Here is a 25,933-nt window from a genome sequence, read left to right on the forward strand (position 1 = left end):
TACTTTGACGAATATACGTGACTCCGGGAAACAGAATAAATACTCGTAGGGATAACACTGCAGTTTTGTTTGGCGTAGCTTGCTAGTTTCTATCGAACATCACAGTGATACTGGCAGCAGAACCTGTCCTTAGTAGCCGCACGGAAATCCCGCGAAGCGCACGCGCGCACGTCAGCTCCTGGAAAGTTGCTACACGACTTGGCAGTGCTGCCAACAGCGGGACACGGAGGCGCAGCCGGTTGGTTCCGACGCGCCAGAGCCGCACTTCCTGCCGCATGTTGTGCTGCGATCGTGCGTCATTGCTTTCAGTGCGGGCGCCGTGGCCTCCAGAGGAGGAATTAGTGTGCACCTATGCGGAGGTCTCTCGCCGAGTGATGCTGTCTGGGGACGGCCGGAAGCCCGCCAGCAGGTGAGCCCACCGCAGCGCTCACTCCCTGCTTCTCCTGTGTAATAAACGCCTCACGCATCAACAGCTTCACAAACAAACTCCTCTGTGTTTACAAACTCGAGTGCGGCGAAATGCTATCATCGGAAGTGTATAGCTCCTAAACGCTCAAATGGACGATATATTGCCTACATCTTCTGTAGGATCTTTTTCGTTGCATTTTAATTAAACGAACATAGAAACAACAACGGTAGATTTTTGGCCATAAATGCACATATTTAAATCGCTTATGTTTAGTGCATCCTGGAAATGTAATGTTTTTAAAAACATTAGGAAAATCGTCATGGTACCTTTGAAAAGGTACAGTGGAGTTTCTGGGTCATATGGAGCCTCGTCCCTTCATCCTACATCTCTTTCCTTCGTTTTCGCCTGGGTACAGTATATGATTAATTTATAGGGTGAGTACAAACGTATCAGTAATTTACCGTGTATTAAAATTCTTGAAATGTATGCGCTCACAACAATTTCTTTTAATATGCATTAATCACCTTTGTGCGTACATAAGTCTACATTGCTAGCATGAACACACACTCACACTCTCCCGTAGTTACGACTGCAAACAGTGACTGTTTCGTTGTTTGCTTTGGAGGTCGGCTGAGTTCGAAATCATACTCAACAAATGAGTACTTCGTTCGATCAACTCGTGATAGTGTCTTGGGTTTTCAGGTTGGAATGTGTGCTGACAAGCTTTATTTCACGTGTTCCAGTACATTTGTCTTTTTCTCCTACTGTACTTGTTTCTCTCGCAAAAATAGGCGAAGAAGATGTGAATCAGCCACCGGACGGCCTTCACTACATCGCGATAGACTTCAGACGGCTTTTGTTACCCTCTATCAAAGTCAACATCCTTGACTATTTGATGAAAAGAAAAAAAGTTTAGTTAAAAAAACATAAAAACAAAACAAACAGGAAAAAATACAGGAGATTTCACGTATCAGCTAATCAAGAGTCCTCAATTTTAAGTATCGTAATATAAAAACAAGGAACTTATTCACAGTGTAGTAATGTGTGATATTCTCTGACTACAATTCGAATCTTGATGTTTCTTTTGTAACAGTATGTGCCGACATCGTGAATAACTGGCCTGATAACGAGACAATAAAAATCTGTGCGAATCAATATTTAATGGCTAATGACTAAAACAGACACTAAATATTTAAATATTTCTGTCACAGAGAAAGAGCGCTCTCTTTTATAATTATAAGCGGATGGGGATGCTTTTAATGTCATTCGAGTGGTGATGTAGCATTTAGAAAAAAGTACCTGGCTCAGAAGCTAAATGAGATTCTGCTCGAGCTCCCATCTAGGTACTACCGGTATTTCAATCTCGCGGCATATTGGTATATCAACCTAAACAAGTGTTACACACCAAAATGGAAATTTCTTTGTTTCAAGCTAGATTTGAGAAGTGTGTCGAACAAAGTCTAAACCTCAGGTAACAAGCAGAACTCGCGATGGATACCTATTAGGACATCAATTCGGTTGACTTCATTTGCAATCATCCTCCACCAGAAATAATTATAGGTGTAATGACAGTATTTTCGAAGTTTTTAAGATGAATATGTCGCAACTCTTACAATCTACACCTCCATCTGACCTAGCTAACAGCATAACGCAAGCTACTATTAATCGTGGATTCTTCATCCTTCCACACAGACTTTCCAGCAAAACTAGCATAGTTCCCGCGCAGCTTGCGCTCTAATATTTTCGCTGGACAAATGAATGAACTGGAATGGTTCCCAGCGTGTTGGAGTGGCCTTTTCTGCAGCACATATATAAATATTCGTTTACAAACCAAACTTCTTTTGAACGCAGTAGTACTGATGTTTCTCATGCCATGATTAATTCATCTTAATTTAAAAGTTGACATCAGTGACTGTTAATATTACATGTCCTGATTACTTTCGTGTTCCCTCTCCTTGTGACAATAGGTTTCTTTTATTATTTCTTTGTTGGCCTTTGGGGACACGATCGCAGCCAGTCTAAATTTATTCTTTGAAAGCATCAGACTATTGTTGCTAAAACTTCTGAGAAATTAAAATCGAATTTCAGTGACATGGTGAATAGCAAATACAATGGCCTCTTACGTTAACAAACAGGAGTAGTAGGGCTATGCGACTTCGAGTGCAGTCTGTACTGTCGCCACATTTCCTTCCTCTCCATACCTTAATGAGATCATCAGTGACTTCATGTATTGTTACTAGATTGCTCCTGTCACGCCCACCCCCTCTGCAAATGTCCAGGTAACCTATGTCTAAATGGTGAGGAATTCAAAATAGCCCAGTTGTGTTACAGGATTTTCTCTCAGTCCTGTGATATCACTGTGGAAAAAGGACAATTGTCCTAAGTGTAAAATGGCGGAAAATTCAAAGATTCCAAGGGGGACATTGTCCTAATGGAGCTAAATTCTAAAAATTCAAGGTGGCGCTCAAAGACAGAAGAGCTGTGGAATATGAGCACAATCCTATGATTTCACAATCAAAGATGGAGGGCCTGTAAAAATGGACACACCACAATGATGTCACAATCCAGTATAGTGGACCTGAGGGATATGGGCTTAGCTTGCATTCTTGCTGTGTCATTCATGCAAAGCATAGAATTTGTTCCTAAGTTTAAAATGGCCGGAAATTTAAAAAAATCATTGGTTTTCCTCACTCATAAGACATTACAGTCCACTTGTGCAATTCCCATACTTAATGTTTAAACAACTACTGCTATTGCTGGGATAATATAGGAATAATTGCATCTTTATTTAAACAAACGTCACACTGTTGAGTACCCATGGTCTCACATTGCAACAACTGGAGCCTACTCACATTGCTGCCACCTGGAAGGTCACGCTGTTTAACTGTTGGAATTGCCCCATCACCACAACAGCCACCAGCCACCATGTTTCACTGGAGAGAACCACACAGTGACATATTACATGCAGTGCTTTTTTTCTAAAAAAAAGTTTGAGGGTACTCTGACATTGGATATAATGCAGCGAAAATTACTTATAACTGAAGCATGGGATACCACCCGTCTACTTTTAGCCATGACGTCATCAACATGTCGAACTACAAAAAAATGGTATTGGACTCTTCAGTTGACTTTACAGCTCAAATGAAGCAGGTGATACCGGGAAACACCCAGACATACAAGAGAATGTGGTATCGAACACTTCAGTTTACACCGTCTCAAATGAAGCATGCGATTCCCATCAACCTCTGAACAATAAAAGAAAATGGTATCGTACACTTCAGTTGACCTATAATACACCTCAAATGAAACAGGTGAGTCCAATCAACCCTCCGATATACAAAACAATACAAGGAAATATTACCGAACCCATATTTCAACCTATAAAACACCATTAAAAGACACAATACAACAAAAACCATCCACACCTAACATGAACAACAATAGAAACTTCACTACAAAAATCTTTTGTAACATTGTTTGGCTCTCGAAATGGCATAGATGGTGGGTGGTATCCTGATCTTCAACTCACCCAGTTTTTAATACATCTGAAAATTTATTTAACTATAAAACTATAGTGTAACTTACATTAATAGCATTACATCAGTTTCCAAACTGACTTTAGTTCATGGCTGCTGTAGTCTTCATGCCTTCTTACTTTACTCTTGCTATCAGTAGCAAGATGTCTGCCTTTCATGAACCAAGAGTGTACATAGTCCATGGGCTGGTACAACATCAGTGGAGGACCAACCAACTTTATGAACATCAGATTGCTAACTGTGGAAAGATGAAATGAAGCTCTTGTTGGCGAGGCGATCATATTCATTTGGGAAAACCCACGTTCACACTCACTCGTTGATACAGGAACACATTTCAGTACATTCTGAAGAGGAAGGAGGGATACTGGAGTTTTCTTCTCCATCAAATACTTCCAAACTGGTTGCCAGCGATTCAGTTGTCGAGAACGGTTGCTGCAGCTTCGAAATGGTTGAAACAGTCAATGACATCGCTTATCCCACCAAAAACTGCACTGGTATCGTTCGTATTGCAATTACCAACACGAAAAAATGAAATAAAACATTTACGTCCGTGAAATAAATCTTAGGTACTCTTCCAAGTTCTCAACATTACTTTGTCGAAGAAAAAGTTTAGGGGTTCGCATCCCCCAGCGTCCCCCCAGAAAAACAGTACTCATTACATGTATACTACCGATTCAGCTGCCTAATATGAAGTGCAGGATTGTATTTTCAGTTCCCACTTCTGATACGTTATTTATGACGACACTGAAGTTACAGCTCATGTGACCTAAATTAAAATGGAGGGGACATTTGTAAATGTAAGAAACATACTTATATTTTAAGTCACATTCAGACATAGTGCGAAATTCATAATTCTCATAAGTTTAAAATGAACTGTAGCACACACATCCATTCTGCAGGCGAAATTCAAAAACTCACAGGAGCACCTTTGTCCTCATGGAGAAGACTTGTGAAATGCCTCAGGAGAAAAAAAAATGATTTAGGTACCATTCTCGTAAAATTTACCACAAAGAAAAATTGTGTGTGGTGTGGATGGCAGCCATGTCAATGGCCAGACCCACAGATACATACAAATATGTGAAGTCCTTGGCACGCAAGCATTGCAGACCTGCAGTAAGTTAATTGTCAAACACAAACATCGAATATTTCTATAGGATTATTAATTTATTTCTCATGAATGCAGGTATGTTTCTTTCAACAAGGACATTGTATGGTTAGACTTTTGCTGACCAATGTTCTGAACGCACATGATAGCAAGATCTGCTGTTATGACTTAACACTGCACAGCTTAGGGCAACTAATTCTTCTAGGTTTCCATAGGTATATGACATCACATGTTTACACACAACTCTTGCAAATGGTGGGTACAGAGCTGACGTCCAATAACAGCACGGATGCATTCAGATCAGAGGATTTGGTGGCTAAGACACGAATGCGAGTACTCCTAAGGCCACAGTATTAGAATTTGAGCCTTATACTGCAGTCAGTTATAAGGGTGGGAAAACATGTTGATATACAGAGGTATGGTTGGTGTGGTGTAATTGGTATAGTTAGTATTAATGGTAGTAGTGGTAATACATTCATTCCATAGGTTCAAATACTGGATCTGATGGCAAATTGAGTAAGGTAGTACGAGTAGATTCTTATTATAGATTCAAATAGGTTCACAATGAGCTGTATTAGTAGTAGTAGTAGTAGTAGTAGTAGTAGTAATGGCAGCAGTAGTAGTAGTAGCAGTAGAAGTAGCAGCAGCTCCCAAAACTTTGGAGTGAAAATAAAATAGCATGGAGAACTGTTTGTGGACTTTGAGTTTCCTCCATGTCCATCACCTGCAATTCAAAGCCAGAACACAGACAAGCACATTTTTACATGAGATAAAACAGGTCAGCTGTTCCCATGTCAGAGAGTGACACATAGCAGTTCATACGTTTTTCGGTCGTTGATGGATTACCAGTTCATTATTAGAAAAGTTAAAAAGACGAAATATAATGCTGTTAAACATTTTATACATCAAATCTATTCTTTGATATTGAATTTATTATGAAAGAAATGTACTTACTCTATGTAACTCTAGCTAAGATAGGATTCCAACATGCAGCACATGATGAAATGGGTTATATAGGTTTAACACAAACAACGATATGTCTGTATGGAAAGATATAGCACTACCTTATCCTCAAGGGAAAAAAATTACACAGATGAGCGTTGTTGGTAACCCTCATAGTAGCATGTACTCTGTGGATGATGCACTTGATGCTCTAGAACTAATAACAGTTACAGCTTTGTGAACTTTAGTATTGGCTATAGCACTTCCTGTAGTAATTCATCTTTGTTCTGTTGTATAGTATATGTAACTACCCTGAACCACCAAAAGATAATTAAAGTAGAGCAATGAAATTCTGGGAATATATTTGTTTGTCTAATATATTTAAGTGGTTAACATTGCAAGATCACAGATTAATGTACACACAAGATAATCTACTGCAAATGTGAAATGCTGGTTCATTAATGATCAGTGTAACCACCAGAATGTCGAATGCAAGCATGCAAACGTGCATGCATTATGTTTCACAAGTGTTGGATGTCAGTTTCTGGGATGGAGTTCCATCCCTTTTGTACCTGGTCGGTCAATATATGGACACTTAATGTGGTTTGTGGAGATGCTGGTGTTGTCGTCCAATAATGTCCGATATGTGCCAGATTGAAGATGATCTGGTGACTGAGCAGGCCCTGGCAACAGGTCATCACTCTATTATTCATGTTGGGTTACAACAGTGGTATGTTTGTGAGTATTATCCTGTTGGGAAACATCTCCTGTAAGACTGTTCCTGAATGGCAGCACAACAGATCGAATAATCAGACTGACATATAAATTTACAGTTAGGCTGCGTGGGATAACCACGAGACTGCTCCTGCTGTCATAGGAAATTGCACCCCAGATCATAATTCCAGGTATAAGTTCGGTGTGTCTAACACACAGACAGGTTGGTTACAGGCCCTCAACTGTCCTCCTTCTGACCAACACATGGTTATCACTGGCACTGAGTCAGAACCAGCCTTCATCAGAAAACACAATAGGCCTCCACCCTGCTCTTCAATGAACTCTCGATTTATACCACTGCCGGCCGGGGTGGCTGAGCGGTTCTAGGCGCTTCAGTCTGGAACTGCGCAACCGCTACGGTCGCAGGTTCGAATCCTGCCTCGGGCGTGGATGTGTGTGATGTCCTTAGGTTAGTTAGGTTTAAGTAGTTCTAAGTTCTAGGGGACTGATGACCCCAGATGTTAAGTCCCATGGTGCTCAGAGTCGTTTTTACACCACTGAAATCGCAAATGGCAGTAGGTTGTGGGTATGGGAATGCACACTACTGTAACAGTTCATTGGGTCACTGGAGTGACAACTGCTGCTGAAATTGCTGTTGCAGATGAGCCAGAGCCATAAGCCAAACATGATGATCTTCCCTCTCACTAGTGCCATGGGCCATCTGGGACCAGTCTTCCTGTGACCAACATCCTCATGACCACTGCTGCCAGCAGTCATGAAAAGTGGCTACATTCCTGCCAAGTCTTTCTGCAGTATTGCAGAAGTAACTTCCAGCTTCTTGTAGACCTGTTACATGACTCATTCAAACTCAGGGAGGCATTGATAATAGCATCTTTGTCACCTTAAAGGCTTTCTCGACTAACATCGACTCACTATGTCCCATCTCAAAGGTTATTTGGATCCTCATAGTGGCGCTACTAGCGGCGTTCTTATGCAGCTAGCTCCAAATTTGAATGAAAACCACATCTCAGATGTAGGTAAACACGACACAACTTAATATTGGTGCTGTGACTTTTTATCAACGTATTTATTCATGAAAGTTGCTCCACGTAAAACTTCTGTAGTATTCATCTAGCACAGGTGGCAAAATTGCGGCTGTTTCTGGTACACCTATGGAAGCGACTATGATCACAGGACACGTGCTCCCAAGGACCAATACATGCAGCATGTTAAAGAGTTTGTGTCACATGACTGCTGCATTCGTACCCTGTCTGACAGACGGTACTGGAGTCTTTCCCATAGCACTATTGATAGTTTTTCCTCATGAAATGTCTCTCATCAGAATGTCCCTATTTTAGACGTCTGTATTTTACGATTTTTATGGTTACATAACAACTTAATACTCTGTATAAATGTGTTTCATTCTCATTGTGCTTGATAGAAGCCTTATATATATAATCTTTAAATGTTTGAATGCATCTTTGTGGATGACTATTGACACAGCTGTCATCCATTCCACAAACGATTTATTGTACTTAAATCTTTTTTTTTATCCACTGCACAAATCTTCCCCATAAGGACAGTCTGCATCTGTGATCTTTTATTTTCCCCTGCAGGATGCATGTGTGGGCTATCATTCATTTTAAACTTAGGAGAATTTTGAATTTAGCACCATTTTTCAAGGTGGGTTAAAGTAAAGGCGCGATTTGTGTATTTTCAAACTTCCCCTTCTTTTAAATTAAATTACATGGGGTATAATTGCAGTGCCACCACAAATAACATACTACTGGTGTGAATTGGGGTATAATTGCAGTGCCATCACAAATAACATACTACTGGTGTGAATGGGAACTAAAATCCTGCATTTTACGTTAGGCACCCGAATCATCAGTATATGTGTGGTAGTTCCCTGTTCAGTTCTCTCCAGGATGACGAGGACAAGGTGGATAATGGCTGTGATGACAGCAAGAACACTGAATCGGCTCCACATGGTGCGAGTCCAGGGACACACCATGCTGCGGTTTTTGTTTGAATAAAGATGCAATTATTCCTATCCTGTCCCAGCAGTAGTGGTAGTTGTTTAGACACTACATGTGAGTATAGCACAAGTGGACTGTAATGCCACAGAAGTGGGAAAAATCAATGGTTTTTAAATTTTCCTCTGTTTTGAACTTAGTAACGATGTCTCAATTTAGCACAGGTGGCGCTCCACAAATGCTGGTGCTGGTTTGTGGATCTAGTAACAGTCAGTGTAGCATCACCTTGCAAGATCACAAATATTGTCAGCTCATCCCCAGTGCGTTGTTGGTGTTTTAGAATAAATTTTCTGCTGAGATATTTTCTATGTAGTGATAAGGGCGCTTCCGTTGTTTCAACTAAAAGTACCATCAACAGAATAGATTCTGCAGCAGCTTCCTGGAGGCTGAGACATACAACATGCAGGTGTAATCTAGAAGAGGCCACAGCAGCACTTGATACATTTGTAAAGCTATTGTGGGATTCATACCCCATATGTTTCCCATCACGGTACAAAGTATATTCAGAGCACCTCCATACTTAGCTTTGATGTGGGCTGATTGGCGGGACCATCAAATCTTAGTGTCTATATGACTGCCCAGAAATTATAACACATCCTTTAAAGAGAATCTGGTAATCACCTAGTCATATGCCTTCAAACGTTTTGAAATATGCTGACTGCTGTCTTAATCCATTCATCTGTAGTCAGAGTACTGATTTACTCAAGCTATTTTTAATGGCTGAAATACACAGATCTTCGACGTATTGAAGTAAGCTAATTCTGTCTGATGGGACAATATAAATGTTAAACAACAAGAGAAAGAGCACTGAATCTTGCTCCAACCCTGTACTGATCTTCGTTGGTCCGATGTAATTATCCGAATGCGATAGAAATCGGTAGATGTGCTGTACATGTACACACAAAAATACAATTTCAGATAAACTGGATGCTTTATTCAAGAGAAAGAGCTTCATAAACCGAGCAAGTTAATAACGTGGTGGTCCATCTGTGGCCATTAAGCAAGCTGTTATTCGGCTTGGCACTGATTGATAGAGTTGTTGGATGTCCTCCTGAGGGACATCGTGGCAAATTCTCTTCAATTGGCACATTATATCAACAAATCCCGAACTGGTTGTTGGGCTCTGCCCACAATGCTCGAAACGTTCTCAATTAGTGAGAGATACGGCGACTTTTCTGGCCAAGGTAGTGTTCGTCAAGCACAAAAACAAGCAGTAGAAAATCTCACCGTATGCGGACGGGCATTACCTGAAATGTAAGATCAGGAAGGGAGCTGCAGAGGGCAAGAACTGTAGAGGAAGACAGAGATTGGAATACATCCAGCAATTAACTAAGGACGTTGGTTGCAAGTGATACTCTGGGATGAAGAGGTTTGCACAGGAGAGGAATTTGTGGTCGGCTGCATCAAAGTACAATGTGCCAAACCACAAGTTATTTCATCGTCAACCTTCACTCTGTGAGTTACACTCAATAATCTGCACCAAAGTATACGTCTGCCTTGAAATATAATTGGCGAAAGCTAGATTATGACACTGACATACCCACATCATCATGTGAAAATGTAGTTAGTGTGGTTTTTGGTATTAAACAGCTTGAATGCGAAAATGATTTTGAATATAAAAACGTGGCTTCAGTGAGGCGTGCATATTGTTCTCTTCCACTTTGTTTTAACCACTTCATCGAAATTCCATCTGCATTATGAGGACTAATATAAGCACTATCAGGAGTGTAGGTTATGTGTGTTTTGAGCTGTTATAATTACTCTAAGCAGAGGCTTTTACCACTGTTGATTTAAAATGTAATGACGCACTGAATTACGTGTAATTTCTCTCCTATGGTATTGATATATTGATTACCTTTTTTCTCTGTATTAAAATGTCACTTGCGGCGGAATACGACGTTTTGCATGGAAATGATACAGAGCACTTTTTTATTCTTTTTTTTTTCTTTTGATGGAGTGTTGTTCCAAGTATGGTTTCGCGCGGTCCCGAGCGTTCGAGGTCAAAGATGTCCCTTGTGAGCAAATTCTTAGGCCCATAATACAGTAGCAAAGACATTTCATGTAGAGCAGAATTAGTTTTTCCAAAGAGTCTTGTGTGCATAGAGAATATACGATGAATGGCACCTACTAGCCTGCGTAGTTACAACGTGAAATTTAAACGTGAAACAACATTCGTTAACATTACCCAAACAGCATAACTAACAGGACAGCGATTTCATGACAAATACAAAGAGCCTGTTATCTCGGGAAGCGATCAGAATCAGAATCACAAACGTACTGAATTTACCGAGCGACGTGGCTCAGTCGTTAAGAAACTGGGCTCGCATTGGGGAAGAGTGGGGTTTGAATCCCCGTAAGGTTTACATAGTCTGTTGTTTCCCTAAACTGATTATGACAAATGCAGAGGCGTCCTTCTAAAAAAAGGACACGGCCAATTTCCTTTCGCATCTTTCTTCAACTCGAGTTAATGCTCATGTTTATTGACCTGTCGGTCCACAGGACGTTAAACCATTACCTTCCTTCGTAGTAAATGTTTATACATTACGTGGAAACCCCAGCTTGGTATGATATCTCCCACACATCAGTTAATGTCCCATTCTAACCTCTTGCTAAGTATGGAGACCTTTTCATGAGAATCAATCAGGCTGTCTTCTTCTTTCGAGTTGATGGTTACATCCTATTAGATTTGAAAAGCCTGGCGAGTCGTATTGAATGTTGGTGGCGACGAAAGATATACTGTTTTTGACAGAGGAAGGACAATTGGTCCAACAATGCAAATGGGACATGCTTCCACAACATCACAGAAACCTGATCGAATCAGCACTACTTCTTAGGCTGTCTGAATAAGGACTTTCCGGTAGGACACAGATTTTGCCGCTAGAAAATGAATATCCTGCCGGGGTAATTAAAGGTTTCAGAGAAACTTTATTTCTCCGCTTTATCACACAATGTTTTGAAGAGATAACAGTAATAAGAGCCATGGATCTGACAAACTTTTCGTGGGCATTGTGAGACACTTTTTAGCCAGGGTGTGCGCATTCAAGGGGAGGCGTTAACCTTCATGGATGCTTTATTAGAACTCTCTGTTACCAGGGAAAGGCGGCTGCCTTCGGTGATCTGGAAGCTCCCATACCTGCAGAAACGATAGCGTGTTGTTACAGTCACCAAATACGCGGGTGTCGGCGGCAGAAGCGCAGTGCTCCTCCGGAAGTTTTGAAACGTCTGTTATCGGGTGTCGCGCAGTCACTCACTGTATGGAATCTCCCTAGAGATAGGGGATATATGGAACGTCCTGGCTAAGCACGCCTTGTTTGGCACAATTATTGCCAACTAACGTCGTGCGGCCGAAACTTCCCGTGACTTTACTGAAATCCGTTTCCTGAATGACATACGATTTCCCAGTGCCGGCAGCTTAAATATCTCCTTATTTGCACTTTTGGACAGAAATGCTGTTCTGTAATCTCAGAATCGAGTTTACTGTGTTGTCAAAGCTACTCTAAACTTCTATTTTACTTTTTCCCTCTACGAAATGTAGCTACTGAGAGACAGCAGTAGGGCCTACTACGAGAGTCACTCCAAAAGAAATGCACACTATTTTTTTAAATCCATCTTTTATTCTACATGTTTGAAAGTTTTACAGTGTTTAGATACTTCCTTTAGGAACAATATTTTCATTTCTCCACATAATTTTCATCCCTCTCAACTGCCTTACGCTATCTTGGAACCAGCGCCTGTATACCCACGCGGTAAAATTCTGAACTAACCTGCTGGAGCAACTGTTTGGCAGCGTGCACAAGGGAGTCATCATCTTCAAACCTTGTTCTACGAAGAGAGTCTTCCAGTTTCCCAAAGAGATGATAGTCACATGCAGCCAGGTCAGGACTGTAAGGCCTGTGTTTCAGTGTTGTCCATCCGAGTTTTGTGATCGCTTCCATGGTTTTTTGACTGACATGTGGCCGTGCATTGTCGTGCAACAGCAAAACATCCTGCTTTTGCCGATGTGGTCGAACTCGACTCAGTCGAGCTTTAAGTTTCTTCAGTGTCGTCACATATGCATCAGAATTTATGGTGGTTCCACTTGGCATGATGTCCACAAGCAAGAGTCCTTCGGAATCGAAAAACACCGTAGCCAAAACTTTTCCAGCAGAAGGTGTGGTTTTGAATTTTTTTTTTATTTGGGTGAATTTGCATGATGCCACTCCATTGATTGCCTCTTCGTATCTGGTGAAAAATGATGGAGCCATGTTTCATCACCTGTCACAATTCTTCCAAGAAATTCATCTCCATCATTCTCTTACTATTCCAAAAGTTCGCCGCATACCGTTTTTCTTGTTTCTTTGTGAGCCACTGTCAACATCCTGGGAACCCAACTGGCACAAACCTTTTTTAACGCCAACACTATCAATATTCTGCCAACACTTTCTTCCCCTGTCCCAACGTAGCGTGACAATTCGTTCACTGTGATGCATCTGTCAGCAGTCACCAATTCGTTAACTCTCTGCACATTGTCTGGAGTGTGTGCAGTACGAGGCCTGCTGCTGCAAGGACGATCCTTAATATTGCCGTGCCCGCTTTCACCACGTAACCTGCTTGCCCACCGACTAACTGTACTGCGATCGACAGCAGCATCTCCATACACCTTTTTCAACCTCTTGTGGATGTTTCCCACTGTCTCGTTTTCACAGCACAGGAATTCTATGAAAACACGTTGCTACTGACGAACGTCAAGTGTAGCAGCCACCTTGAAGACATGCTGTGACGGCCCCACTCACGGGAACCGGTTGAACTATGTTTGAAAACGAGCGGGAAGGATGTATCTACACACTGTAAAACTTTCATACATGCAGAATGAAAACTGTATTTTTACAAAAATAGTGTGCATTTCTTTTGGAGTGACCCTCGTACATGTCCTGATAACGACAGTAGGACTGAAGAGGTGTTTTGAGTAATGAAAATGGTTTCACATTTATTGCTTGTTTCGTATTTTAAGTCAGTGGATTTTTACTGTGATATCAAAAGGAATCAACAACAGATATTTGATACAAAACATAATACAGTCGCAAAATAATAGAGTTTTATAAAATCGGACCTTTGGGTTACATGTTTCCACTGCCTATCTTTTGCTGATTAAATATCTCTTTATGTTTGTATCGTGTTTTATGGACGTCTTAAAGAACTGTAAAATTTTTCTCGAAATTTATTTGTTCACAAACATCATGTTAGTCAATAATTCGATTGAGTTATAAGTTCACTGGCTTTGACTTTTTACGCCTCTGTAACTACAATTATTAATAATTTACTGACGGAAGCATTGAGTCACCTGCGCTAGCTGTTATTGTTGGACGAGGCCTGCACCTGTGCTGCGTCTCGCTTTCTGAATTCGTAATCTTTTGGCTACGCAAAATTACAACCTCCATATTTTGCACTGTCGAATAAAAGTCGAGCAACGACATCTTTACAAGTGCCAGATTAATGAAAATGGTACATCAATAACACGAGCAAATATTACTCGTTAGAAAATACCCCCTCCATATTGCTGAAACATAGCATTAGCTTTCGGCTATTCATGGCAACGGTCGCCTAGTTGTCATTATTAACAACTGAAGGACTACCTAAAATCATTCTTATGTCTAATTTCTCTAAAAATGAGTCAAAGTACTGACTCAATTACAAACCAAGGAAAGTCATGAAATATGTTATCATTTGCTAGAAGTATTTGCGATAGGCGCTGGCCTGCTTCTTGTATTCGATATTTAGGACTTGGCAACGCAAGTAAGCGGCGACTGGATGCAAAAGAAAGCTGCCAGCGGTAATATTTCAAGCTGCTCCAAGAACTGGACACGGATGAACACCTGGGGGCAATTTTCAACTGGATCACTCGGGTGAAAAGAGTCTCTCTGACTATGAGGTAGCGGAGAGTATAGTCAGATGCGAACACTGGTGGGGAATGTAATAACAACGGAGCATCAGCATGCCCCACTGCCACATGGGTCGAACATAATTGCTTCCTGGTCGGAAATGTATTAGGTTGATGCGTAAGTTCGTATCGTTTCTGTTTTGCCTGTAGGTATTCCGGTTGGTAGGGTTTATTTATCGATTGTCATTTTTTTATTTGTAGTTCAGTGTTGCTATGTGAGTTTACATGATGCCATTTTGTCATTTGTAGGTAGTGAGTGGAGCTGTGGGCGCTAGAAAATGGAGCACCAAGTGGGGAAATCGGAACATTTCCGCCATATTCTTTTGTTCGGGTTCAATAGAGGGTGACAGCAGAGGAGGCGGCCAGAAACATTTGCGCGATGTATGGGGATAATGCGACAGAGCACGGCAAGAAAATGGTTTATCGTGTTAAGGAGGATCGCTTTGACGTTAGTGACTCTCCAAGTTCAGGAGGACCGTCACAGTTTGGTGAAGGTCGTTTAAACGCATTAATCCACAATGATCCACGTCAGTGTACTCAAGAAGTGGCAAATGTGATGAAATGTAGTCATTCAACCATCGTGCGACATTTGCATGCAATTGGGAAGGTTCAAAAATGGGGTACATCGCTACCACATGCTGTAAGCCAAAATCACAAATATGAGCAGGTGGCCAAAAGTACATTTCTGCTCACTCGTTGTCAACTGGTTCGTGAACAACACCGTACTTTCCTACCCTATATTGTTACTGGTGACGAGAAATGCTGTCTTTATGATAACATAAGGAAAAGAAAGGAATCGCTGAGCCCAAAAAAAGCTGCAACTCCTGGTACAAAGACCTTCGTGCATTCAAAAAAGAAAATGTAATGCATCTGGTGGAACAGTGACAGTGTGGTGTACTGTGAAATGCTTCCCCGAGGTGTAACCAACACTGCTGACATTTATTGTCAACAACTGAGACATCTTGCGGCCAAGGGAGACTGCGTGAAGTGATGCTACTCCACGATAACCGCCGCCTGCATTCTGCTAGACTGACTAAGGGGTCGGGTTGGGAATTCATTCCGCAGATACTTTATTCACTTGATCTTGCGCCCTCAAATTTTCACCTTTTCCGCTCTCTATCAAACAACCTTCAAAGAATGAAATTTTCACTCTGCAGCGGAGTGTGCGCTGATATAAAACTTCCTGGAAGATTAAAACTGTGTGCCGGACCGAGACTCGAACTCGGGCCTTGCTTGGGTAGCTCATATGGTAGAGCACTTGCCCGCGAAGGCAAAGGTCCCGAGTTCGAGTCTCGGTCCGGCACACAGTTTTAATCTGCCAGGAAGTTTCAACCTTCAAAGAACTTCCTTTACGGATGAAAATGCGCTCCAAACGTGGCTCGACGGGTTTTTCACCTCAAAATCACCTGATTTCTATAGTTGTGGAATCGGAAATTTACCCCAGCGTTGGCAGATGTTTGAAAATAATGAAGGAGAATATATCATTGATGACCAGAGTCTGTTACGAGTATCAGTCGTGTTCAATAAACTTATGAAAAACGCTTCGAAATTGTACACCAACCCAATACTTACACGCTTTACATAAACATCGCTACCTTGTTTACCCAAAACATGGCCGAATATCTGATAGCTTCCAGCACTAATATGCCCATTAAATGAGAACACCAGGAAACTTTACTGTAGCTAAGAGACCCTTCTCCATTCGATTTGCCTCCCAACAACAAATGAAAAACTTACGAAAACGTTGCATATTAGTGTCGTAGCCAAGTCTCGAAGGGGGAGCTTAACTCTGTGGCATAACAAGCTGCATCTCTCGGCGAAATCTGTAATTCGATGGAAGGTGTGGACTGCTGCAGATTCTTTGCTATCAATAAGCAAAATCAAGTTTAGCTTCCCTGTAGCAACTCAGTTCCATGTGAAGTAATGATTAATTCATTTAGTAACGGGTCAGTCTGACACAAGAACGTTCTTGTCTTATCAGAAAACCTTCCCCAAATTTTGCTCCACGAATATCAGAACCGCGTGTCTTCGCACTGCTCTCTTGGGGCTGTTAGAATATGTAGGCTGGCAGAGGCAATGGGCTTTATCTTCACCATTCGCTACACAGCGACAGCAGCCAGCGGTCTCTGTAATTACTTGGTGTTTTGAGCCAAGCGGCGACACCGCCCAAACTAAAAGAGCCCCGTAAAGCCGCAGGTGTAGTGGCAGTCTACTTCTTCCAGCCAGACGTCAGATACCTGCCGCCAGGGAGACAGTCCAGCGACGACTACTGCCAGACGCTTTAAGGCAAACGAATTCCATACCGCGAATGCCCATTTAAAAAGATTCAAGAACCAGCATTAAATGAGGAATCTAAGAGTATATCACAATCTCGTACGTACACTGGGGTAACAATGGCCATGGGATAGCGAGATATGCAATTACAGATGGCGGTAATATCGTGTACACAAGATGTAAAAGGGCAATACATTGGCGGAGCTATCATTTGGACTCGAGTTAATGAAGCGAAATGGTTTCCGACGCGATTATGGCCGCACTGCGGGAATTAACAGACTTTGGACACGAAATAGTAATTGTAGCTAGACGCAGGGGAGATTCCATTCCGTGAATCGTTAGGGAATTCAGTTTTCCGAGACCCACAGTGTCAGGGGGGTGCAGAGAATACCAAATTTCAGGCGTTGCCTGGTATCATGGACAACAGAGTGGGCGAGGGCCTTCACTTGACGACAGAGGGCGGCGTTTGTGTAGAATTGTCAGTGCAACACTGCGTGAAATAATCGCAGAAACGTATATGTTAGGACAGAGCGGCGAAATTTGGCGTTTAATGGGCTATGGTAGCAGACGACCGATGCGAGTGCCCTTGCGTCTGCAGCGCCTGTCCTGGGCTCGTGACTATCGGTTAGACCCTAGACGACTGAGAAACCGTGGCCAGGTCAGATTAGTCCCCATTTCAGATGGTAAGAGTTGATGATAGTGTTCGACTGTGGCGCAAACCCCACGAAGCCTTGGACCCAAGTGGTCAACAAGGCACTGTGCAAGCTGGTGGTTGTTCCATAATGCGTTTACATGGAATAGACTGAGTCCTGGCTACGTGCGGCTACTTGGATACCATTAGAAGGCAATGATGGATATCATGTCCCCAACCACGAAGGAATTTTTATGGACGACAATTCGCCATGTCACCAGGCCCCAATTGGACAATTACAGCGAACGATTTAGCCGCCAAGATCGCCCAACATGAATCCCATCGAACATTTATGGTACATAATCGAGAGGTCAGTTTATGCATAAAATCCTGCACCGGCAACACTTTCACACTTATGGGCGGCTACAGAGGCAGCATGGCTCAGTATTTTTGCACCAGTGGCTTGTTGAGTCCATGCCACACCGAGCTGCTGCATTACACAGGGCATCAGGAGGTCCGACACGACATTGCGAGGTATCCCATGGCTTTTGTCACCTCAGTGTGTTGTCGTAGTGAACATGGAAGAACTACCCGCACGGTAGAAGCAGCAATATGTGGTCTCATTGTGAAAATAGTAACTTCTATTACTTCTCTTTGTGTAAATGCTGTGAAGTTGTTTAGAAATATTTAGATCGTGTATATACTTAGAAGTACAACAATAGTCTACACGAAATTTGACATAACCTCAAAATAGGAAAAAACATGTGGCAAGATTTCCTGAAAAGCTAAAGCGAAACAATTGGAAGCCAGTCGCTGGAAGTCAATTACTTTGCTTATTGATTGTGTAAATATAAATATAGCGAATACACAGAAATCTTTTTCAGTGCAATCAACGAGTTCCAAGATAATAGGCTTTGGCTTACAACCAGATGCCCCTACCATGCATCTCCACAGGTTCCAAGAAAATAGACTTTGGCTTACAATCAGATGCCCCTACCATGCATCCCCACAGGAAGACTGTGAGTACCTCTCCTTTCTTATAGATTTTCAAACTTCTCTCTTCACAAACGTCCCATGTAAAGAGTGTTCCCAAAATACTGTTGTATTAGACAGAAGGGAGAATCACGGATTAGCCATAAAACTGTAATTGAGTGATAAGTGAAAACTTTTCCAGCAGTAGACTAAAAGACAGCGATGGAAACAGACATGAGAAATTTTCTGTAAATAAAAAAAAATTAAGTCATTTTCAAGATCTGGGAGGATATATGCAGCAGTGCAGTAGTTTTGCATACGGATAGACACGAGTGCTATGAACACTGTTATATGCTAGAAACTTGTTCAATCGATATGTAAAGGAGCCGTCTTATTTGATGACAGAACAATTGAAAGTGCTAGGAAGTGGACGAGGCTTGCCAATATCGAAGAAAATCCAGAATTGGCAAATAGAAAAATAAATGACGTTTCAGCTAGGTATTATTTGTACGTCACACACTAGGGGACGTAGAAATAATTTCGGTGTAGGATGCGTTGATGCTATGACTGGCCTTTTCATGGATTTTGAAATGTTGTCAAAGTACTGTCATGGTTGTGCTATTGCAGAAAAGCAGTTGAGGAAAGGCAGTGCAGAATTATCTTTTTCTAATTGGGGGCATAAACTCAGATTTAAAAAGAATTTCTCTGGTTCTTCTCTGCCCATGGAGATGCATGCAGCAGAGATACTGTCGAGGCAGTCAGAAGAACTCGGGTTTAGGTAGAGCGTTATCATTTCAGACGCAGATGCAAAAACACAGTTACACTTCCAGACCCAGAGAATTGATACAGATGTTGCAGTCGAGAAGCATGAATATGTCAACCACACTCGTCTTAGCAACTCAATGAAGGAATATAGGACAACTTGACTGATTATTACAGAACAGCAATTGTTAATAACGGCGCCGGCCGAAGTGGCCGTGCGGTTAAAGGCGCTGCAGTCTGGAACCGCAAGACCGCTACGGTCGCAGGTTCGAATCCTGCCTCGGGCATGGATGTTTGTGATGTCCTTAGGTTAGTTAGGTTTAACTAGTTCTAAGTTCTAGGGGACTAATAACCTCAGCAGTTGAGTCCCATAGTGCTCAGAGCCATTTGAACCATTTTTTTTTGTTAATAACGTTACAGATGTAAATGGCATGAATTCAGAAATGTATGCTACACTACATCAGTATGAACACTGACAAAAAACCGCAGCATAAAAAATGTCCGAGAGATGAACTGTCGTGGTGTTTTTACAATAGGGACGTACAGAAGTAATATTCACACTCCTCTTATGACGGATGTTGCAGTCAAGATAGTATTTGTCTATAACAGGCTTGCATCTGATGCACTACTGGCAAGATACACTAATGGCAAGATACAAAATACAAATGAAAGTTTCCACAGTGCCACCTGGTCCAATCGTTCCAAAAAAATTGTGTTTAAAAATAAGATACTTTTGGGTTTTGTAGAAGCTGTTTCTGGGTTCAGTATGGGATGTTTGAAGACAGAAGAGAGCAGGAGTCGCACTCTCCCTTATCATCCTACAAGAAGAAGATCTGCTTATCTAGAGATCAAAGACAGATCAAGCAGTCCACAAGATGCTGCCTGGAGAAAGAAAAATTCTGGAAAAAGGCTATCCTGGGCTTGAAATTACAGGAAGAAGCCTAACAGGAGAAGAAAGGATAAACGTATGGTGCTGGTGAATTTTTATGGGTGTCTTGTACTAGCATACACTTTTTTTATAAAATTTTAAAATTCATTTTGCTGTAAGTTTGTTTTTCTGAGAGCGATGTCAAATTTTTTACCCTAAATATTGACCATTCTCGATGAAACTCTTGCAGGAAGTAGTCCCGAGGTATTTGCATACTTCTACCGACCAATATTATCGAAAATGTAGTTTATCTGTTTGGTATCACATTTATGTTCCGAAATTGAAGAAAAATATTGAAATTTTAAAAAAAAATACCGAAAGTAAATTAATAACAATTCTCAGAAAATAAATGCATAGAACTGTTGAACCATGTCTTGCGAATGAATCTAAAAATATAAGGACTGTGAAAATTGAGGTTTGAGCACCAAAAATTGGCTCACAAGAACACCATTAAACTCATATTAAAAATTCAAAAGTCAGTGAACTTCTGGACCTTTAAGCTTGGGTATTGTTACATCTTTACATGGTAGAAATGATTTTAAAATTTTGTTAAAATCGGCAAAGTAGAAGAAAAGTTAAATTTTTGGGTGGAGTCTCTCCTCGAAATTTGTACGGGTGAAATGTTCCCGTTACCTTCGGAAGCATTCCAGTTACTATCGATGTGATGAGAGGATTCTTCACACGTTAAGCATTACACCAAATAGTAATGCCTGCACTTACAGAATTAGACGTATATTTCTTTGTCTCCTCCACCACCATATAAACATCCAGAAAAACTAAAAAATTTATGTTTATAGAGTCAGTTGCTGGTAAAAGCAATACCTAACCCAAATTCCTTGGGATATATGTTGCTCCGCAAGAAAAGAGAATCCTAGGTCTTACTGCAGCTGGTCTTCTTATATGTTTATGTTACAATACTAATCTGCAGAATGTTTGAGTCATCGTCGTTTATTTACGAAAAATACAAAACATTTCCACTGGCAAATCGTTCCATCACCAATGAGCCACGTGCATTCAACTACTGTTCCAACTTCCCTCCAAAACCCATCTCCTCCAAAGAACGAACAATTGACAAAACATTAACATCTTTGGAAATGGAAGATTAATGAATTAACAATTAAAATTAATATCAATAATTATGTCACACCAGAAAATGCTTAGTTAAGAATTGCTTATTACATAAAAGTTATTTGCATAAAACAAAGTAGACACGAAGATCTGCACATAGTAATGGAAAGGATAGAAATGGGAATGTAATTCCACTTCAAGGGGTGGGAAAAAAGGTGGAAACACCGCGGGAAATGCATGCTTGAACATAAACGCAGATGCTAGAGAAGCCTTCAAGGTGCGCTGTTGTATCTTCCCACGACTGCCATCCGTGCAATGTCGTTAATACGTTGCAGGTGTCAGTCGTGGTCGTAACAGTGTTCTGTGTAGGTGTGAGTGCATTGAGTCGGGCTAAGTGAGTTCGAACGTTGGCGAGTTGTTGGGGTTCGTATGGTGGGTGCTTCCATAACCGAAAGTTGAAGTGTTTCGTCCTTCAAGAGGCATCATATCGAAGATTTAAGCCGCACATGGCGAAAGCGGAAGAACGTGACCCGCTAAGTGAAAACGCGGACGAAATTATGGGTTGAGTAATCGTGACAGACCGTCATTGAGGAGGACTGCGACGAAAAATAAGAGAGCACCAGCTGCAAAAGTCACTGCGCAATGGAGTGGCGCATTCGCGAACCCGGTCAGCAACAAAAGAACCCGAACCGAACTCCATAACATTGGAATTTTAGAGAGAGTTGGAATTCCAAAAAATTAAACATCAGTAATGCAAATGCTTTAAGCGTGATTCCGAAGTCATAAAACGTGGGCTATGTGCAATGTCAGAATGTCATTTGGTCAGATGAGTTTTGTTTCACGCTGTTTCCAACTTATGGCCGAGTTTACATCCCAAGAGTTCAACGTGGCGGACGTTCCGTGATGATCTGGGCAGCCATATGTTGGTATTCCAAGGGCTCCTTGGTCATTCTGCAAGGTGGCATTACTGCCAAGGATTGTGTGACCATTTCAGCCATCCCTTGGTACAATGCATGTTCTCGAGTGGTGATCCTGTGTTCCAAGGCGACAGGGTCCCTGTTCACACCTCTCACATCGTCCAGGCTTCTTTTGTGAGCTAGAGGATGAGTTATCACATCTCTCTGGCCATCACAGTCAGCAGAACTCAATATTATTGAGCGTCTGTGGTCTGCTTTGGAGAGAAGGGTGCCTGATCGCTATCCGCGTCTATCGTCGATGCCTGAACTTGCCACTATTTTCCACGAACAGTGGTACAAGAGTCCCGTGAGAAGCGTACTGGGCCTGTACCCACTCCGAGACGACCGAAATTAGTCCTGAATGCGAACAGGTTTCCTACACCGTACTGGGCATGGTAATGTGTTTTTGGTGGTTCCATGTTTTTGACCGCCCCTTATAGATATCGAGCTAAAGGTTCGAAGCAATGGCAATAAAAATTACAATAAATATGTAAAATAAACTCTTAGGAATTTTACAAATGGCTCAAATGGCTCTGAGCACTATGGGACTTAACATCTACGGTCATCAGTCCCCTAGAACTTAGAACTACTTAAACCTTACTAACCTAAGGACATCACACAACACCCAGTCATCACGAGGCAGAGAAAATCCCTGACCCCGCCGGGAATCGAACCCGGGAACCCGGGCGTGGGAAGCGAGAACGCTACCGCACGACCACGAGCTGCGGACAGGGATTTTACAATATCCGAGTAAGTTTGTATACTTTGCCAACACTGCGGGTTCACATAAATCCAATTAACACTTTGCTCATTAGCTCGGCAACAATCTACACTCTAGGAACCGATTGCTTATCTCCGTCCTCAACGACGCCAACAAGCTGTAGGACAGCCTCAAGGGCGCACAGGGAACAAAGAACTGGCCGTCAAGTGATAGCCTGCACCTTCGCCACTCCTTGGCCCTGCTACGTCGTGGCTTGGATGTTTCCTTTGCCTCCTCTGGCATAAAGTAAAGCTGCTCTTCAAAAACACGGGGCTTCACTAGCCGTGGTACTATATGCAGTTGTGTGCCCTTGTTTTTCTCGGATCTCAGAACCATCTGTCCGAGTTGGCACAGGAAAGGCATCCGTGATAGGTTGCATCAAACTAGTCATAAGGGATTACTCAAAAAGAAAAATAGAGCCATTTTACAAGGTTATCGGGCAACAGGTTATAGGTTTGCGCAAAATCGCAGCGGTGCTGTGACTTGACGTTTGTAACAGGCTTAAAGAACTGTAAGAGGTCAAAGCCTAGTTAAGGACTATAACAATGTTGCCTACTGATTAGTGAATGCTATAGTACATTCAGTTTCATCCATAACCAGCAGCTGCAGACGTGCATGCATTGGATATTCAGGACATTAAATATTCACGTTTCATTGTATCTTGCTACGCATTTTTGGAACTGTTAGTCCTTCGTGTATATATGGTATCTTTCTGCATTATTTAGCCCGTCTCTGTAGCCGAGTGGTCATCGCGTCTGAGTCTCAGGTGCTCAGGTGGAGGAACAGGGTTCAATCCCTGGTACTACCAAGGATTTTTCGTTGGTGGAAGGATTGGAATGGGGTAACCTCAGAGTCGTGATGCCAACTGAATGAGCAGTAACGACTCCAAGGTCTGGAAAGTCGGCAACCGCTGCCGGGAGATCTGTTCTAACGACACACTCCTGCATACTGCATCCGCATGATGCCACATGGCAGAACGTGACACGACGGCCGGTGGACATCGCGTGGTCTTACAGGGCCTGACAGCGGAGCGGCGTTTTAGTTTTTTCCTACATTATTTATCTACCGACCAAAACATTTAACCTATAGGCTATCTGTGACGACGTGTAATGACGTAACGCACGGATCTACACTACTCGATTATATGAAGTCAAGAAATGTGTCTCTTCTCTATTACAAATACATTTTCCAATAGCTTAAGTTACTTAGGACCAATGAAAATGATACAGGGGAAAAAGTACACATTGAAGAATGAGTCACAGGGCTTGAAATACCTAATGTAATACAATAAAACATTGACATTTGAGACTGAAGGTTGCGTTTCTTCTACTTCGAATCTATGGTGTGTAGCCTTCAAGTGACAGTAACAAGAAGAAAAAAACAAGTTTCAAAATTTTCAGGCTTTAACGCTGACCTTCGTTAACAATTACCTTTCCTAGATCCATTGCTCACGGCGGTAGTTCTTGTAGCTGCCATTAACGAACAGATGTGCTTAGTTGACTTGAAATTCGTAGCTCGTTGTAAAGGCACAGTGTCTGACACATGGCATGTAATAGGATGTTTAAGTGATATGAAATGTGTTAAGATAAAGTTGCAACAATAAAACTCCAAAGTTTTACGAAGAATTTTGAACAGTACTACTTTATGGATCAAGCGATTTTAGTATGCTGAGACTATGTGACTACGTATGGTGGAACGGCACCGACGCCACGCCCTGTTCTCGCCTTCTGTGCGCAACACTATCAGCTCTCTGACGGCTTGGAAGTTCCGTCTTCTCGAAGGTTTGCTTTCGCAGTTTATTCCGATTATTAATTAATCTGTCATGAGTTATAGCTTCGGTTCCCCGAGGTATCATTTATCCACTGCTTCGATTTCTCGAGGATTTTTGAGTTTAATATTCCCTAACTTCTGAAGCAACATTCGCTGAAATTCTCTGCACTGCACTGCACAGCTCGACGACGACACCGCGAACGTTTCAGAGCTCATGAAACGACCGAACCTGCAGACGTTCCACATATCTCTTCCAAATAACCTGCATCGAAAAGGCGTTAGCTTTTAGAGTATGAATGAATGGATGAGTGAAACTATGCACGTTTGTGAGCTGCCAAAGTAAGATATTTCATGTGCAATAATTAATGAAGGTTCTCGTAAGCAAGAGTTTTGTATAAATAGAAACAAAGTACCCATCTTGCATAATATGTGGATGGTACTGCGAAATGCTTCCAAAATCGTACTATTCCTGGACACTCAGAGCTGATTTGCCTCGGTGCCTGAAGTAATAGATTATATTTGGAAAGAGCGAGATTCACATCTTTGTCATCAAATTCTGGATCAAGTGTATCGTGTTTTCTCTCGGTAGCTTCAAGCGAATGCCCAGCGCTTCTTCAAATATTGCCCTTCTGATCCGCTTCCCTAGCTCTGTCCAGCTGAGCTGGTCCTCCGTCCTTGTTTAGGGAAGCAAACTCTAGCCTTTTTCTTATTCTGTAGAAGGCTGCAAGTGTACTGCCGGGGGGGGGGGGGGGGGGGGAGGATTCTCTAGTAGGTCCGAGAATGGTTTTCATCTTTATTTAATGATTTTTGTAGTGTGTTTCGCGTCTCCTTTTCGGTCTCACTTAATGTGTACTAATAAAACATGATTTTCATTTATCTGGTTTCCGTATACCCAGTAACAGCTAGCGATATTGCGTTACAACAGACACATCTCTTTACGGTCACAGGGGCTGTCATTCGCCTTGGGCGCAGGCGGGAGTGTTGAGTCTCCTTGGCGAAAACTAAATATTCTGTCACCGAGACGGCCCACATCGGCTGCAGGAAGAGCGGTGTTTTCTTTTTATTCAAATTCACTCTTTGGGGAAGCCTCCATCCATATATCTTCCGCATGTTCAGATTCGTGTTGTACAGTGGGACGAGTACCTGAACCTGC

General features: G+C 41.9%; 1 protein-coding gene across 2 annotated transcripts in view; it reads left to right on the forward strand.

Moving 5' to 3' along the window:
* Positions 1-236: 236 nt before the first annotated feature.
* The window catches only part of LOC126236575 (toll-like receptor 2 type-2), a 214,698-nt gene continuing 189,001 nt past the window's right edge, over positions 237-25,933 (forward strand). For both annotated transcript variants that reach the window (XM_049945987.1, XM_049945988.1), the window contains exon 1: positions 237-409. In XM_049945987.1, the coding sequence (XP_049801944.1) occupies positions 276-409 (134 nt within the window). In that variant the 5' untranslated portion in view covers positions 237-275. The remainder of the gene's footprint in view (positions 410-25,933) is intronic.

The sequence above is a fragment of the Schistocerca nitens genome, chromosome 2, assembly GCF_023898315.1.
Source record: "Schistocerca nitens isolate TAMUIC-IGC-003100 chromosome 2, iqSchNite1.1, whole genome shotgun sequence".
Classification (NCBI taxonomy): Eukaryota; Metazoa; Arthropoda; class Insecta; order Orthoptera; family Acrididae; genus Schistocerca; species Schistocerca nitens.